Raw genomic sequence first — 11,498 nt, forward strand, 5'->3', positions numbered from 1 at the left:
TACTGTAGTTTGCTGTTTTATTATTACACTTTTACCCAAGGGTTCATCATTGGGTATACAGACTTGCCGCAAAGACGATGTCCCGCCGTAGCAGGGTGGCTGCTGTCTCCATCTTGGCACCCAGTACAGGCTCTCCTACCAGACGGGCAGCCCCTCTCAGTGAGCGGCACATCTCAGCCAGGCGCTGGATGCAGCGCACCACCAGGCCTTCAGGGGTTCCTGAGAGTCCTGCTAACTCAGAGAAGGGCTGTAAGAAAAGCAGAATAAGAAATGAATGTGTGCCAGGCCTAGGCATCCACCTAATCAACTATCCACAAAACCCCAAATTCTGTGTACTCACCATACCCCGGGCCCACTCGTACACAACCTCAACCAGCCCAAAATTCAGCTCTCCCACGAATTCCTCCACTGTCTGGTTCAAGCCACAGGCTACCTGGACTTCACCAATCCGCTTGGCCACGGCACAGACACGTTCCACACCCTGCAGAAGGGGGAAAGGAAATTGAGGCCTACTTTCCTGCTCCAGGACCAAGAAATCCTGGCATCAAGAAAGAAGCCATGTCAGGCATGGTGGCTCACGCCTGTAATCCTAGCTACTCAGGAGGCTGAGATCTGAGGATCACAGTTTAAAGCCAGCCCGGGCACTAAAGACTGAGACTCATCTCCAATTAACCATTAGAAAACTGGAAGTGGCGCTGTGGCTCCAGGGGTAGAGTGGTAGCCTTGAGCTGAAGAGCTCAGGGACAGCACCCAGACCCAGAGTTCAAGCCCCGCGACCGACAAAAAAAAAAGCCATATTCATTTGCCCAATTGGAGGGGGTCAGCTAGTGGGCGGGGCTAACGATGCTGGAGCCCAGGAAAAGGAGAGGGGGTAGTGTCTCCTACCTGCTTGAGGGTACTTGGAAGCTGATCCCCAGGATCCCCAGAACTCTGGCAGACCAGGCCAGAGAGCAGAGCTGCAATCTCCTCAGGCTTCAGGGCGCTCAATGCATTATCAAACATGAGCTCAGTGAGGAGCAGCTCATGGCTGCTCATGGCACAAGCCACTCGTCCTGCCAGCTTCACAGTGCCCGCCTCGTCCACATAGCCCAGGGTTCGGAGCACCTGTAATAAAGATGGTAGGGGAGGCCTGCCATCCTGTCCCCACTCCCCACCTCCACTCCTGCGCCTCCTACCTCTACTCGCTGGTGGTACTCAGGGAGCAGCAGCAGTGACTGATCTGACAGTAGGAAGCGCAGGCGCTCCATCTCCTTCTGAATCTGCATTCGCTCCCTCAACTTCAGGTACTGCGGAGCAAGCAGCAAGTCTATCAGCATCCTCACCCTCTGCAGGGGTGCACTAAGGGCAACAGGCTAGTCTACGGGGGAACACAGAGGAAGAGCCCTCCTCCCTGCCTGGGAATTACCTGGGCAGGAAAACGGGGACTGTGCACACACTGAGCCCCGCGAATCAGTTCCTCCAGCTTCCGGGCCCGAAGACCACCCTCTACCACTGACACATCCTTGAGCTGCAGGTCATTCACAGGGTCAAGGGTAGGGGGTCCTGCTGGGTAAGCCTGAGCCAGACGCAGCAATTCCTGGACAGCAGTGGTCACCACTGCAAGGGGAGGATCCTTCCTGAATTAAAAAGTGTGGGTTTTAAGATATAGGGTAATAGGCTTCTCTGCCATAGGAATCTCCCAGAGACCTCTATGGGGAATTCCCCTGCAAAGCACTCCCCTGCCCAGACGTCACCGTTCTCCTGAGGCTGAGGAGCCGTCCTCACACCCTCCTCACACCTGGTACTACCCCATGCCCTTTCCTGAGAAAAGGACTCCCCAGCATCCCCGACCTGAATTTCGCTTGCTGCCGTCTGCTGCAATCCTCCAAGATCTTCTCCCCGTTCACCCGGAGCACCTTGGTGGTGATGGCAGCCACATCTCCTGGCTGGAGCTTGGCCACAGTGTGGTCACAGGCCCCTGGGAAAATGGAACGGTCAGACCTTGCCATGACTCCAGCTCACACTGCAGTCAGGAAACCAGAAACCTGCCTCTCACCTTCAGGCAAGAAGAGCTTGAAGCCCACCAGATCATCTGGGTGGGGCACGTCTGCAGCGGCTGCTCCCTTGTCCTGCGGATCCTCGGAGGCAGGCTTTTCACATAAGACTAGGGTTGTGAAGACTCTGCTGGAGGAGTTTGAGGAGACCTGGGGATGCAGAAAGGACACAGGACAAGGATGTCAGGAATAAACAACAAAGGCAGAGACCAGATGCTCACTCTTAGGTAGCAGTTAGGAAAACACCAGGTAAGCCCATCAGTCTGGAGGTGGGTGACCAAACCAAGCAAAGCATCTTCTCCAGGGAGCAGGAAAAGGAGGTGGCATGAAGTGGCAGTGATGGGCAAGAGGAAAAGGAGGACACTGTGGCGCCAGCCTCACCCCTTGCCAGGGGGAAAAGCTGGGACTAAGGATTACTCCCTCACTCCCAACCCTCTGGGGCCTAAATCTCACCTGCAGGATCACAGCCAAGGCGTTGTGATGCACCTGGTTCTTCACAACCACCACTCTTCCCACTGAGAGGGACTTCAGCCCGTTCACAGACTCTATGATGTGTCGCTGAAGGGCATACACACAAGGAGTTAGGTGAGGAGGCAGCGCTAGGACTAAGTTCAGAGCACCCACTCTGCTTACTCCCGTTGCCCATCATCTCCCCAGCACTCCCCCACACTCACCTGGATCATATTCCGGGTCTCTGTCAGTTCCTCTCCCCAGCTATAATACTCAGGCAGATCAACCAGTTGGCCAGTCGTGTCAGGCTCCTCCAAGGCCCCCAACCTCTTAGTTAGTTCAGCTAGAGCCTGCTCGTGGGCCTGAGCAGAGGAAGGTTATGTAATAAGAGACTTCAAGCCCAGCACACCATACCCCCATCTTCACCACACTAGCTTTTAGATGCCCATCTCTTCCAAGTCTGCCTTTGTCTGGCCAGTACTGGTCATCCCGATCGTCTCACCCTGCTGTCCTTGCGGGACGGAAACTCAGAGAAGCTCCTCTTCATCATGTCCTCCACCCTGAGGGCGTCCACCCGCAGCAGGTTGAGGATCATAGTATACGTGAGGCGGAACTGGGACTGCAGCTGGGAAGGCTTCCCCTGGAGCCAAGTCAGAGAACTCAGGTGGGACTGACATTCCTTGGCCAGCCCTCTGGGGACCAGTTCTATTCAGATCTGTTCCCGGCTTTGCAACTATACAAGATACTCCTCCCTTCCTCTGAAATGTAAGAAAGCCAATGAAAGCACACAGGCTCTCAAAGACTCCACCTAGCCCGGTGTTTACAGGGATCATAGATAGAGATGGAACCAAATCCTTTCCTTGGATTTGCTTAACTCTTCCCTTGGCTTCACAAGCAAAGTAAGTCTGAAGAGAAGAGAGAGGCACACAGAAAGAAAGAAGCCAGTAGAGCTCCAGAGCTGGAGTGCAGCCGGGCTCGTCCTCACGTCGCCTCTGCTCACCATCATCATGCGGTGTAGATCTGCCATCTCAGGCACACGGCCCTTGCAAAGCAAGATGACAGTGCCTGTGGGGTCCAGGCCCCTTCGGCCCGCCCGGCCTGCCATCTGCACATATTCCCCAGGGAGCAGGTCCCGAAAGGTGGAGCCATCATGCTTGCGCATGGAGTCAAACACCACTGTACGTGCTGGCATGTTTACACCCATGGCAAAGGTCTCCGTAGCAAACAAGACCTGGGACAGAAAGGAAAGAGAGGGATCAGCAAAGGAGCTCTGCACACACTCTAAACTAGCAGTTTCCTCATTTTGCGATAGACTTGCCCATTTCTTTAACCTCTATATTCCGCTTTTACCTTCCCTGGGCCTTGAACTCAGGGCCTGAGCACTGTCCTTGGACTTTCTCAAAGCTAGTCGTCTGGCACTTGAAGCAACAGCACCACTTCTACCTTTTTCTATGCATGTGGTACCAAGGAATCAAACCTGGTCTTCATGCATGCTAGGCAAGCACCCTATCACTAGGCAAAACTCCCCGCTCTTGTGTGAAATCTTTATTACAGAATTATTTCCTGTTTTGTACAGGTATGTTTGTAACTCACATGTCATATATCTGATTGTTTTTCCTTTTTTTGTGGTTGCTGTTGGTCATGGAGCTTGAATCAGGGGCCTGGGAGCTGTCCTTGAGCTCTTTTCCTCAAGGGTAACACTCTACCACTTTGAGCCACAGTGCCACTTCCAGATTTTTTGGTGATTGATTTGAGATAAGAGTTTCACAGATTTTTCTGCCCATGCTGGCTTCAAACCATGATTCTAAGATCTCACGTTCCTGAGGAGTTAGGATTACAGGCATGAGCCACCAGCGCCTGACTACTAGTGACTTTTCAAGTGCTTGCTAGCTTTGGAGGTTTATGTCATTGTGCCCAGCTCAGAACCTAGGTTCTTTCCTGTATTATGCTGCCTCGCCTCTGCTCCTCTGACCTGTAGCTACCCCAAGTGGGTAGCCAGGGCCTAAAAGCCCTTTCTCCCCACCATGCTCACCTTTACCAAGCCACGACTGAACAGCATCTCCACAATCTCCTTGAGGATGGGCAGAATGCCACTGTGGTGTACACCCAAGCCCCGATGCAGGAGCTCTGACATGTGGAGGACCTGTGGAAGAGGGAGATGGCCCTCAGTCTGGAGGAATAGGTCTCAGAACCTCCAATCTCTGCCAATTTCCACCCGAGCACACCTGGGGCAGCTGTCGGTCAGAGCCACGGAGGCGCGCCAGACAGCGCTGCAAAAAGAGGTGAATCTCACTCTTCTCTGAACTTGTCGTGAGGTCCAGCGAGGTGAGGCCTGAGGCCTGCTCATCACAACGGCCCCGAGAGAAAGTGAACACTACCACAGGCAGCTGGGCCCGCGTGCGCAGTGAGGCTAAGAGAGAGAGGTACACGCCACGGTCCTGGGCAACAAAAGGGAAAGGGGCAGAGGTTGAATCCTGGAAGCAGTGGGAGCCAAAGCAGTGGAGGAGGGGAAGTCACGGCAAATCAGGCAGGGTTCAGACCTTGAGTCCAAGTCCCTAAGGATGAGAGGAGAAAAAGGTGGTAGAGAAACAGATGTTGGTGAATACAGAACCCTCCCGGCTCTCACCTGTGCTGGCCCCGCCTGGTGTGTGGGCTGCTTAGCCCCAAAGGTCTGGGCATGTTTGCTCATTCTCTCCTTTTTGGCCTCCACAGCTGCATAGTATCTGGAACACGGAGGGGTGGCGTCATGCTGAGGCAGGACCCAGCCCTGACTCCTCTAGCTCTGAGCTTACCCCTTGGTGTGGAAGGCTCCTCGGGAATCTAGCAGCAGGAAGAGTTCCCCCTGGGTCTTGGGGCTGTTTCCTGTGAAGAGATAGTGCTCCAGGGGGACAGGTCGGGCAACCGTGCTAATCACATAGATCTGGCGACGCTTCAGCCGTCTGAGGGCAAAAGAGAGCAGATCAGACTGGGAGTACAGGAAGGAAACCCCAACTTTACCCCCTTCCCCAATCCTTCTGACTTCATCCAGAATAGAAGGCTGTACTCTTCCATCCCATCTTAACATGCAAAGTTCTGGGCCCCACAGGAATCCCGCAGTCCTTAACAAAGCCCCATCCTGACCTGATCCTTCTCATAGCAGCCTCTGCCTCTACGCTACACCCCAGCAAAGGAATATTACAACCTACTGAACGAAGCACCCCAGGACACACATCTCACCCAATCCAGTCAGCAAACTCCAGGGCGTTGGGGACAGTAGCACTCAGAAGGATGATGGAGACATGGTCTGGCAACATGATGAGCACCTCCTCCCACACGACCCCACGCTGAGCATGGACAGGGGACAGAGGTCACAGGGAGCTGAGGGGCTGTCCTAGTGCCCTTGAGTTCCATTGGTGGGTAAAGAAGGCAGTGAAGTCTTGAGGATGTGTGGAACAGAGGAACTATTCAAAAAGTCTCCCAGGAGACCCTGTGCCTCCTTACCTCGGCATCGTTGATATAATGAACTTCATCAAAGATGACCCATTCCAGGTCCCGGATCACATCTGAGCCACTGTACAGCATGGAGCTGGGAGAAGAGGCACAGGGTTGACTCGAGCCAGGCATGATGGTTCATGCCTGTAATCCTACCTACTCAGGAGAGGCTGAGATCAAGGTTCAAAGCCAGCCAGGGCAGAAAAGAACCTGAGACTCTCATCTCCAGTAAACTTTAAGAAAAAGGGAAGTGGGGCTTAGCTCCAGGGGTAGGGTGGTAGCCTTGAGCTGAAGAGCTCAGGGACAGTGCCCAGACGGAGTTCAAGCCCCATAACCCACAAAAAAAAAAAAAAAAAAGATGACAGATGACAGAGGCCATCCGCTGCACCCTGCCTCAGCTGGCACACCCTGTGGCAGCCTCCCCTGCCCACCCAAAATCCATCTGTGAAGGCCCCTCTCTCACCGAAGGATCTCTGTTGTCATGATAAGGCAAGAGGCCTCTGGGTGCAGCTGCACATCCCCAGTGAGTAGCCCCACATCTCCAAATGTGTTTCGGAAGTCCCGGAATTTCTGGTTGCTCAAGGCCTTGATGGGTGATGTATAAATGGTTCTAAGAAGAGGTATGAAATCAGCCAGTCCCTTCACATAGACTCAGGGACCCCTCTCAGGCCCATACCCCAGGGGCTCCAGTGCTCCCCTTTTTACTCAAATGGCCTCAGATAATTTTTCCCCAAAATGACCTCAGACAAAATATCAGCTCCCACTCTTTTTAAATGAATGCTTAAATTATAAACGCCTTTTCATTCCTCTGTAGCTCCCATCTCAGTCTCTCTATCCTAAACCTTACATCTAAAGGACAAGGTAGATTGGAGTAGAGACGAGGTCCAGAATGAAAGCAGGAGAAAACAGGACTGGCTGGCAAAGGGAGAAGCTAAAGAGGAGACTTGTACCGAGTCATGTGTTTCTGGGCCAGTGCAATGGCATATTCAGCTACAACTGTCTTCCCTGCAGATGTGTGCGCTGCGACAAAGACAGAGTCATGCTGTTCCAAGTGCAGGATGGCCTGTTTCTGAAACACATCTGGCTCAAAGGCCCACTGTAAAAGAAAGAGAGAGCAATGATGGCTGAAAAAAGGAGGGCCTTCCTGATTTCTCAGGTTCTGGGGGAAAGAAAGAAGACAGGAGGCGGATTGGGACTGGTGACTGGCCTGAAAGAGACCTAGTGGAAAGAGGAAACAAGTAATGGGAGGGGAACAGGGCCAGGGTGTGGGCCACCAAGAAGTGGAGGAATATATGACAACTGGGCCTTAGTACCTGAAAGGCTGGCTGGGGAATGAGGCGGTAGAAATCACCAACGGGGGAAGTGACGTCCACAGGAATGGCCCATTCCTCCTGAGGTGGGGGTTTGGGAGCCTCCACGGGGCCTACAACTGCAGATGCCTCCTGGAAGAATCAGTGGCAGGGGTAAGGAAGGGAGAGCCAGAGAGCTCGGGCCCAATCCAGCCTCTACCCTCCCCATGGCAGAGCCTCCAGCTCCTAGAACCACCAACCTTCAACACTAGGTCCTCCAAGCTGCTGGCTCGGGCCAGAGGAGCATCAGAGAGAGAGGTTGAAACAGTGTCTCCTCTGGGACCTCCTGGCGGTCCCACTGTCTCACTTTCCTCCTCATCACCCCCCAGATCTAGAGGCTCCAGCAGACGGCTGAGGCTGAGTAGCCCAGGTGCTGGAGCCGGGTGATCTGAGGAACAAGGCAAAAAAGGGACCACCTTGTCGAGTCCATATCTGTCTAGAGGAGAAGGACATCACCACAAAAACCTTCTCAAACTCACCCTTTGGGGCAAAGTCCATGCCTTTCTTGAAGCCAGGTGGAACAGTGAGAAGATCTGGAGGGCCAGGGACAGAGAGATCAAATCATAGCCACTGATGCAGTCATACAAGTTAAATACTGTAATAATACAGACACCAACAGCCTTGTTGATGGCGTGTCCACTGTGAACATTTTCTTTTCTTTTTTTCTAGTCCTGGGGCTTCTACTCAGGGAATGGGCACTTTTTGCTCAGGGCTAGTGCTCTACTATTTGAGCCACAGCACCCCTTCCAGCTTTTTCTGTGTATGTGGTACTGAGGAATCGAACCCAGGGATTCGTTCATGCCAGGTAAGCACGCTACCACTAGGCCACACTCCTGGCCCACTGAACATTTTGTATGAGATGGAAAAAATATATTATAAAATGGTCACCTTTTCCCATTTTGGTCCTGGGGAACACCTTTTCCTAATCTGCAAAAGCAGGAAGGCCAGCAGCAGCCCAGTGACTGGCCTATCTGGGCTCTATTCCTCAGGGCCCGGCCTCAGAGCCCTCCTCACCTTTCTCAAAGTCTATGTCTTCCTCAGCCTCCTCCCGAGTGCTCAGATCTGTTATGGTGGGCTCATCCATCCCACCTAGGGAAGAGGGTGGCCAGTTAGGAATTCACAGGATAAGAGCAGAACAAGAATGAGTAGGGAAGCCTTCTCTGAAGACTAAAAACCCCCCTTTTCCTCTCACCCTGTCCCCACAAGAGTCACCTGGCCAGAAAGGATATTGTGTTGGGTTTCCCCATAGGGACTGAGAGACGGGCCCTGGAGGCCGTCGAAGAGACAAGGAAGTAGTTGCTGACAAGTTTGTGTTCTCCAGCAGGACCTGAGACAAGAGATCAAAGTACCAGTGATGCTCATCCTGTTTCCAATTCCTTTCTCCAAAATCTACTTCCAACAGCCTGACTTCTTACCTCCTTGTAGCCCAATATCTGGCCTGTGGTTGGGTGTCTTTGGGCCTGAAGGTCGGATGGGACTGGGGCTCCCACAGCAGCCAGGAGAGACCAGGGATCTGTCTTCCTCTGCCATTTCCTATAAAAATGGAAAGTGGCTTTCTGAGTCCTTATTTCCTATCCCAGCTTCCATCAACTGGCCTATCTCCCTAGTCTGGGAGTCTCTAGACTCCTCACCGAGCTGAATGTTCCACACCGTGCAGAGGAAGCCAGGCTGGAGATGAGAGAAACAATTGCTCTGCTTCTTGCTGCAGATCTGGGGCACAAGGAGGAAGACCATGGGGAAGCTGGGACAGAGCAAGAAAAGAGGCATTAGTTAAGCCAGGCGCAGTGGCTCACCCCTATAACCCTCACTACTCAGGACATTGAGATATGAGGATCTTGGTTCAAAGCCATCCAGGGCACAAAAGTCCATGAGACCCTTTTTTTTTTTTTTTACCAGTCCTGGGGCTTGGACTCAGGGTCTGAGCACTGTCCTTGGACTTTCTCAAGGCTAGAGCTCTACTACTTGAGCTTCAGCACCGCTTCTGGCTTTTTCTATGTATGCGGTACTGAGGAATCAAACCCGGGTCTTCATGCATAGTAGGCAAGCACTCTACCACTAGGCCAAACTCCCAGCCCCTCCATGAGACTCTTATCTCCAATTAACTGCTGAAAACCAAAAATGGCACTGTGGCTCAAGTGGTAAAGCACTAGCTTTGAGCTGAAAGCTCAGGGACAGTGCCCAGGCCCAGAGTTCAAGCCCCAAGACCAACAAAAACAAAAGAAAAGAAAGAGACATTAGGGACCAGGAGTTTGTAGTAGTAGAGTGCTTGCCTAGCATGCACAAAGACTTGGGTTCTACTCCTGAGTACCATATACATAGAAAAGCTGGAAGTGGTGCTGTGCCTCAACTGGTAGAGCTCTAGCCTTGAGAAAGCCCAACGACAGTGCTCAAGCCCTGAGTTCAAGCCCTGGGACTGGCCAAAAAAATAAAAAGAGAGAGAGAGAGAGAAACACACACACACACACACACACACACACATTATTTAAGAAAGGATAAAGTACAGACAAAAGAAGTGATGGGATTTGTGTTAAGATTAGAAATGAAGGAGGGCCAGGAGTTTGGCCTAGTGGTAGAGTGCTTGCCTAGCATGCACGAAGACCTGGGTTTAATTCCTCACTACCACTACATAGAAAAAAGCCAGAAGTGGTGTAGTGGCTCAAGTGGTAGAGCTCTAGCCTTGAGAAAGCCCAAGGACAGTGCTCAGGCCTTGAGTTCAAGGCCCAGGACTGGCAAAAAAAAAAAGAAAAGAAAAGAATGGGGGTGGTGGGGGGGAGGTAATGGGTACCAAGACATGTGAAAGGGTATCAATGTATGTGAATTAATGCACCTTCTATCTGGCAAATATCATGTAACCCTTTTACTAATTACAATAAAAAAATAAAATCCTAAAAAAAAAAAAGAATGGAAATGAAAACTGAAGGACAGTGTAACATTGTCCAAAAGGAATTGTACTGATTACCTAACCTATGTAACTGTAACCCCTCTGTATATCACCTTAGCATATCAATTTTTTTTAAAGAAATGAATACTAGGCACCAGTGGCTCGTGCCTTTAATCTTAGCTACTCAGGAGGTGAGGTTTGGAGGATCCTAGTTTGGGGACAGCACAGGCAGAAAAAAATCACTTGACTTCATCTCCAAAATAACCAGCATAAGATAAGGCTAGAAGTGTGGTTCAAATGATAGAGTGCCAGCCAAGCAAATTCTAGGCCCTGCATTCAAACCCCCGTATGAAAGGAAGGAAGGAAGGAAGGAAGGAAGGAAGGAAGGAAGGAAGGAAGGAAGGAAGGAAGGAAGGAAGGAAGGGAGAGAGAGCTATGCCAAACAGACTAGGACAACCAGGCTAAAGCATTATTTTCCAAAGGTTGTCCAAAACGGTCTGAAACTCAATTACCTGGAGCAGTCATTAACGCAAATCTGGTGTTTCAGCCTCGTAAGAGGGCCAGACCTGAGAGTGTGCAATTTTCAAAGGGTGCTTGTGCTACCCATGCAGCACACCCAGAGATGAGAAGCACTAACTTTAAAAGGGCGGCTCAGATCCAAGAACGAGCCAAGGGCTCAAAAGCTCACCCTGACCTCAGCTCCCAAGTGTTCTGCTCCTGGCAGACCAAGGAGGGCTCCAAAGAGAAAAGACACCTCCCGAAGAGCAGATCTTGGAGCTAAAACGTGTCCAGCCACCCCTGCATGCCACCCTCACGTGGGTCTGACCCACTCCAGATCCACCGGGCTACAGCCTGCCTGGCAACAGGGGGAGCCCAGATGGCAGTGTCTCTCCTCGGGAGAGCCAGGCCTTGCTGGATCCAACTACAGGGAGGGTAGAGTTTAGTTTCAGGCACGTCGAAGGGTCAAAAGGTACTCACGGTGCTCTCGGGGGCTCCGGGCACATTCAGCAGCTCCCAGCGCCCAGTGCATCCCAGTTCCACCGCTCGAAGGGGAAGATTCAGGGGATCTGGGGGAGGCAGCACTACGAGGGAGGCAAAGGTCACAGGTCAGGGGTCATGAGTCATTCCACCTGTCCACTCCGTCCCAAACATCTTCCCCCTCACCGAGTCTCTCGGTCTCCAACATCCTGGAGCCACCGCAGCGCAGCAGCCCGGAAACTCAGAGATCTTGCAGGAAGCCCCGCCCCGAAGAGGGCGGGACAAAACATTCCCAATTTCCGGCACGCCCCCCCCCCCCCACCCACTCCGGCGGCG

The 11,498-nt window shown here is 52.3% G+C and overlaps 1 protein-coding gene across 1 annotated transcript; it reads right to left on the minus strand.

Moving 5' to 3' along the window:
• Skic2 (SKI2 subunit of superkiller complex) lies at nucleotides 1–11,426 on the minus strand. The gene is made up of 28 exons (XM_090356057.1): nucleotides 11,349–11,426; nucleotides 11,163–11,266; nucleotides 8,935–9,044; nucleotides 8,719–8,836; nucleotides 8,516–8,630; nucleotides 8,318–8,392; nucleotides 7,783–7,836; nucleotides 7,504–7,691; nucleotides 7,268–7,396; nucleotides 6,905–7,050; nucleotides 6,418–6,564; nucleotides 5,964–6,048; nucleotides 5,700–5,806; nucleotides 5,276–5,422; nucleotides 5,110–5,206; nucleotides 4,709–4,921; nucleotides 4,516–4,626; nucleotides 3,484–3,714; nucleotides 2,986–3,123; nucleotides 2,708–2,845; nucleotides 2,487–2,591; nucleotides 2,036–2,183; nucleotides 1,831–1,957; nucleotides 1,406–1,616; nucleotides 1,176–1,286; nucleotides 886–1,104; nucleotides 341–481; nucleotides 1–247 (listed from the first exon to the last, which is right to left on the minus strand). The coding sequence occupies exons 1-28, from the start codon at nucleotides 11,368–11,370 to the stop codon at nucleotides 47–49; spliced, it is 3,738 nt and encodes a 1,245-aa protein (XP_090212183.1). The 5' UTR covers nucleotides 11,371–11,426; the 3' UTR covers nucleotides 1–46.
• Nucleotides 11,427–11,498: the final 72 nt, after the last annotated feature.

Source organism: Megascapheus bottae, chromosome 22, assembly GCF_031878675.1.
Source record: "Megascapheus bottae isolate mThoBot1 chromosome 22, mThoBot2.hap1, whole genome shotgun sequence".
Taxonomy (NCBI): Eukaryota; Metazoa; Chordata; class Mammalia; order Rodentia; family Geomyidae; genus Megascapheus; species Megascapheus bottae.

Bases quoted from the DNA above. Each gene is read 5' to 3' on its own strand.
- Skic2 (XM_090356057.1), bottom strand. From the start codon at position 11,370: ATGTTGGAGACCGAGAGACTCG. The intron at 7,692-7,782 runs GTGAGTTTGAGA...CTTGTTCCTCAG, and splicing joins CATGGACTTTGCCCCAAAGG to ATCACCCGGCTCCAGCACCT. The intron at 1,617-1,830 runs GTCGGGGATGCT...TTTTTAATTCAG, and splicing joins CGGCAGCAAGCGAAATTCAG to GAAGGATCCTCCCCTTGCAG.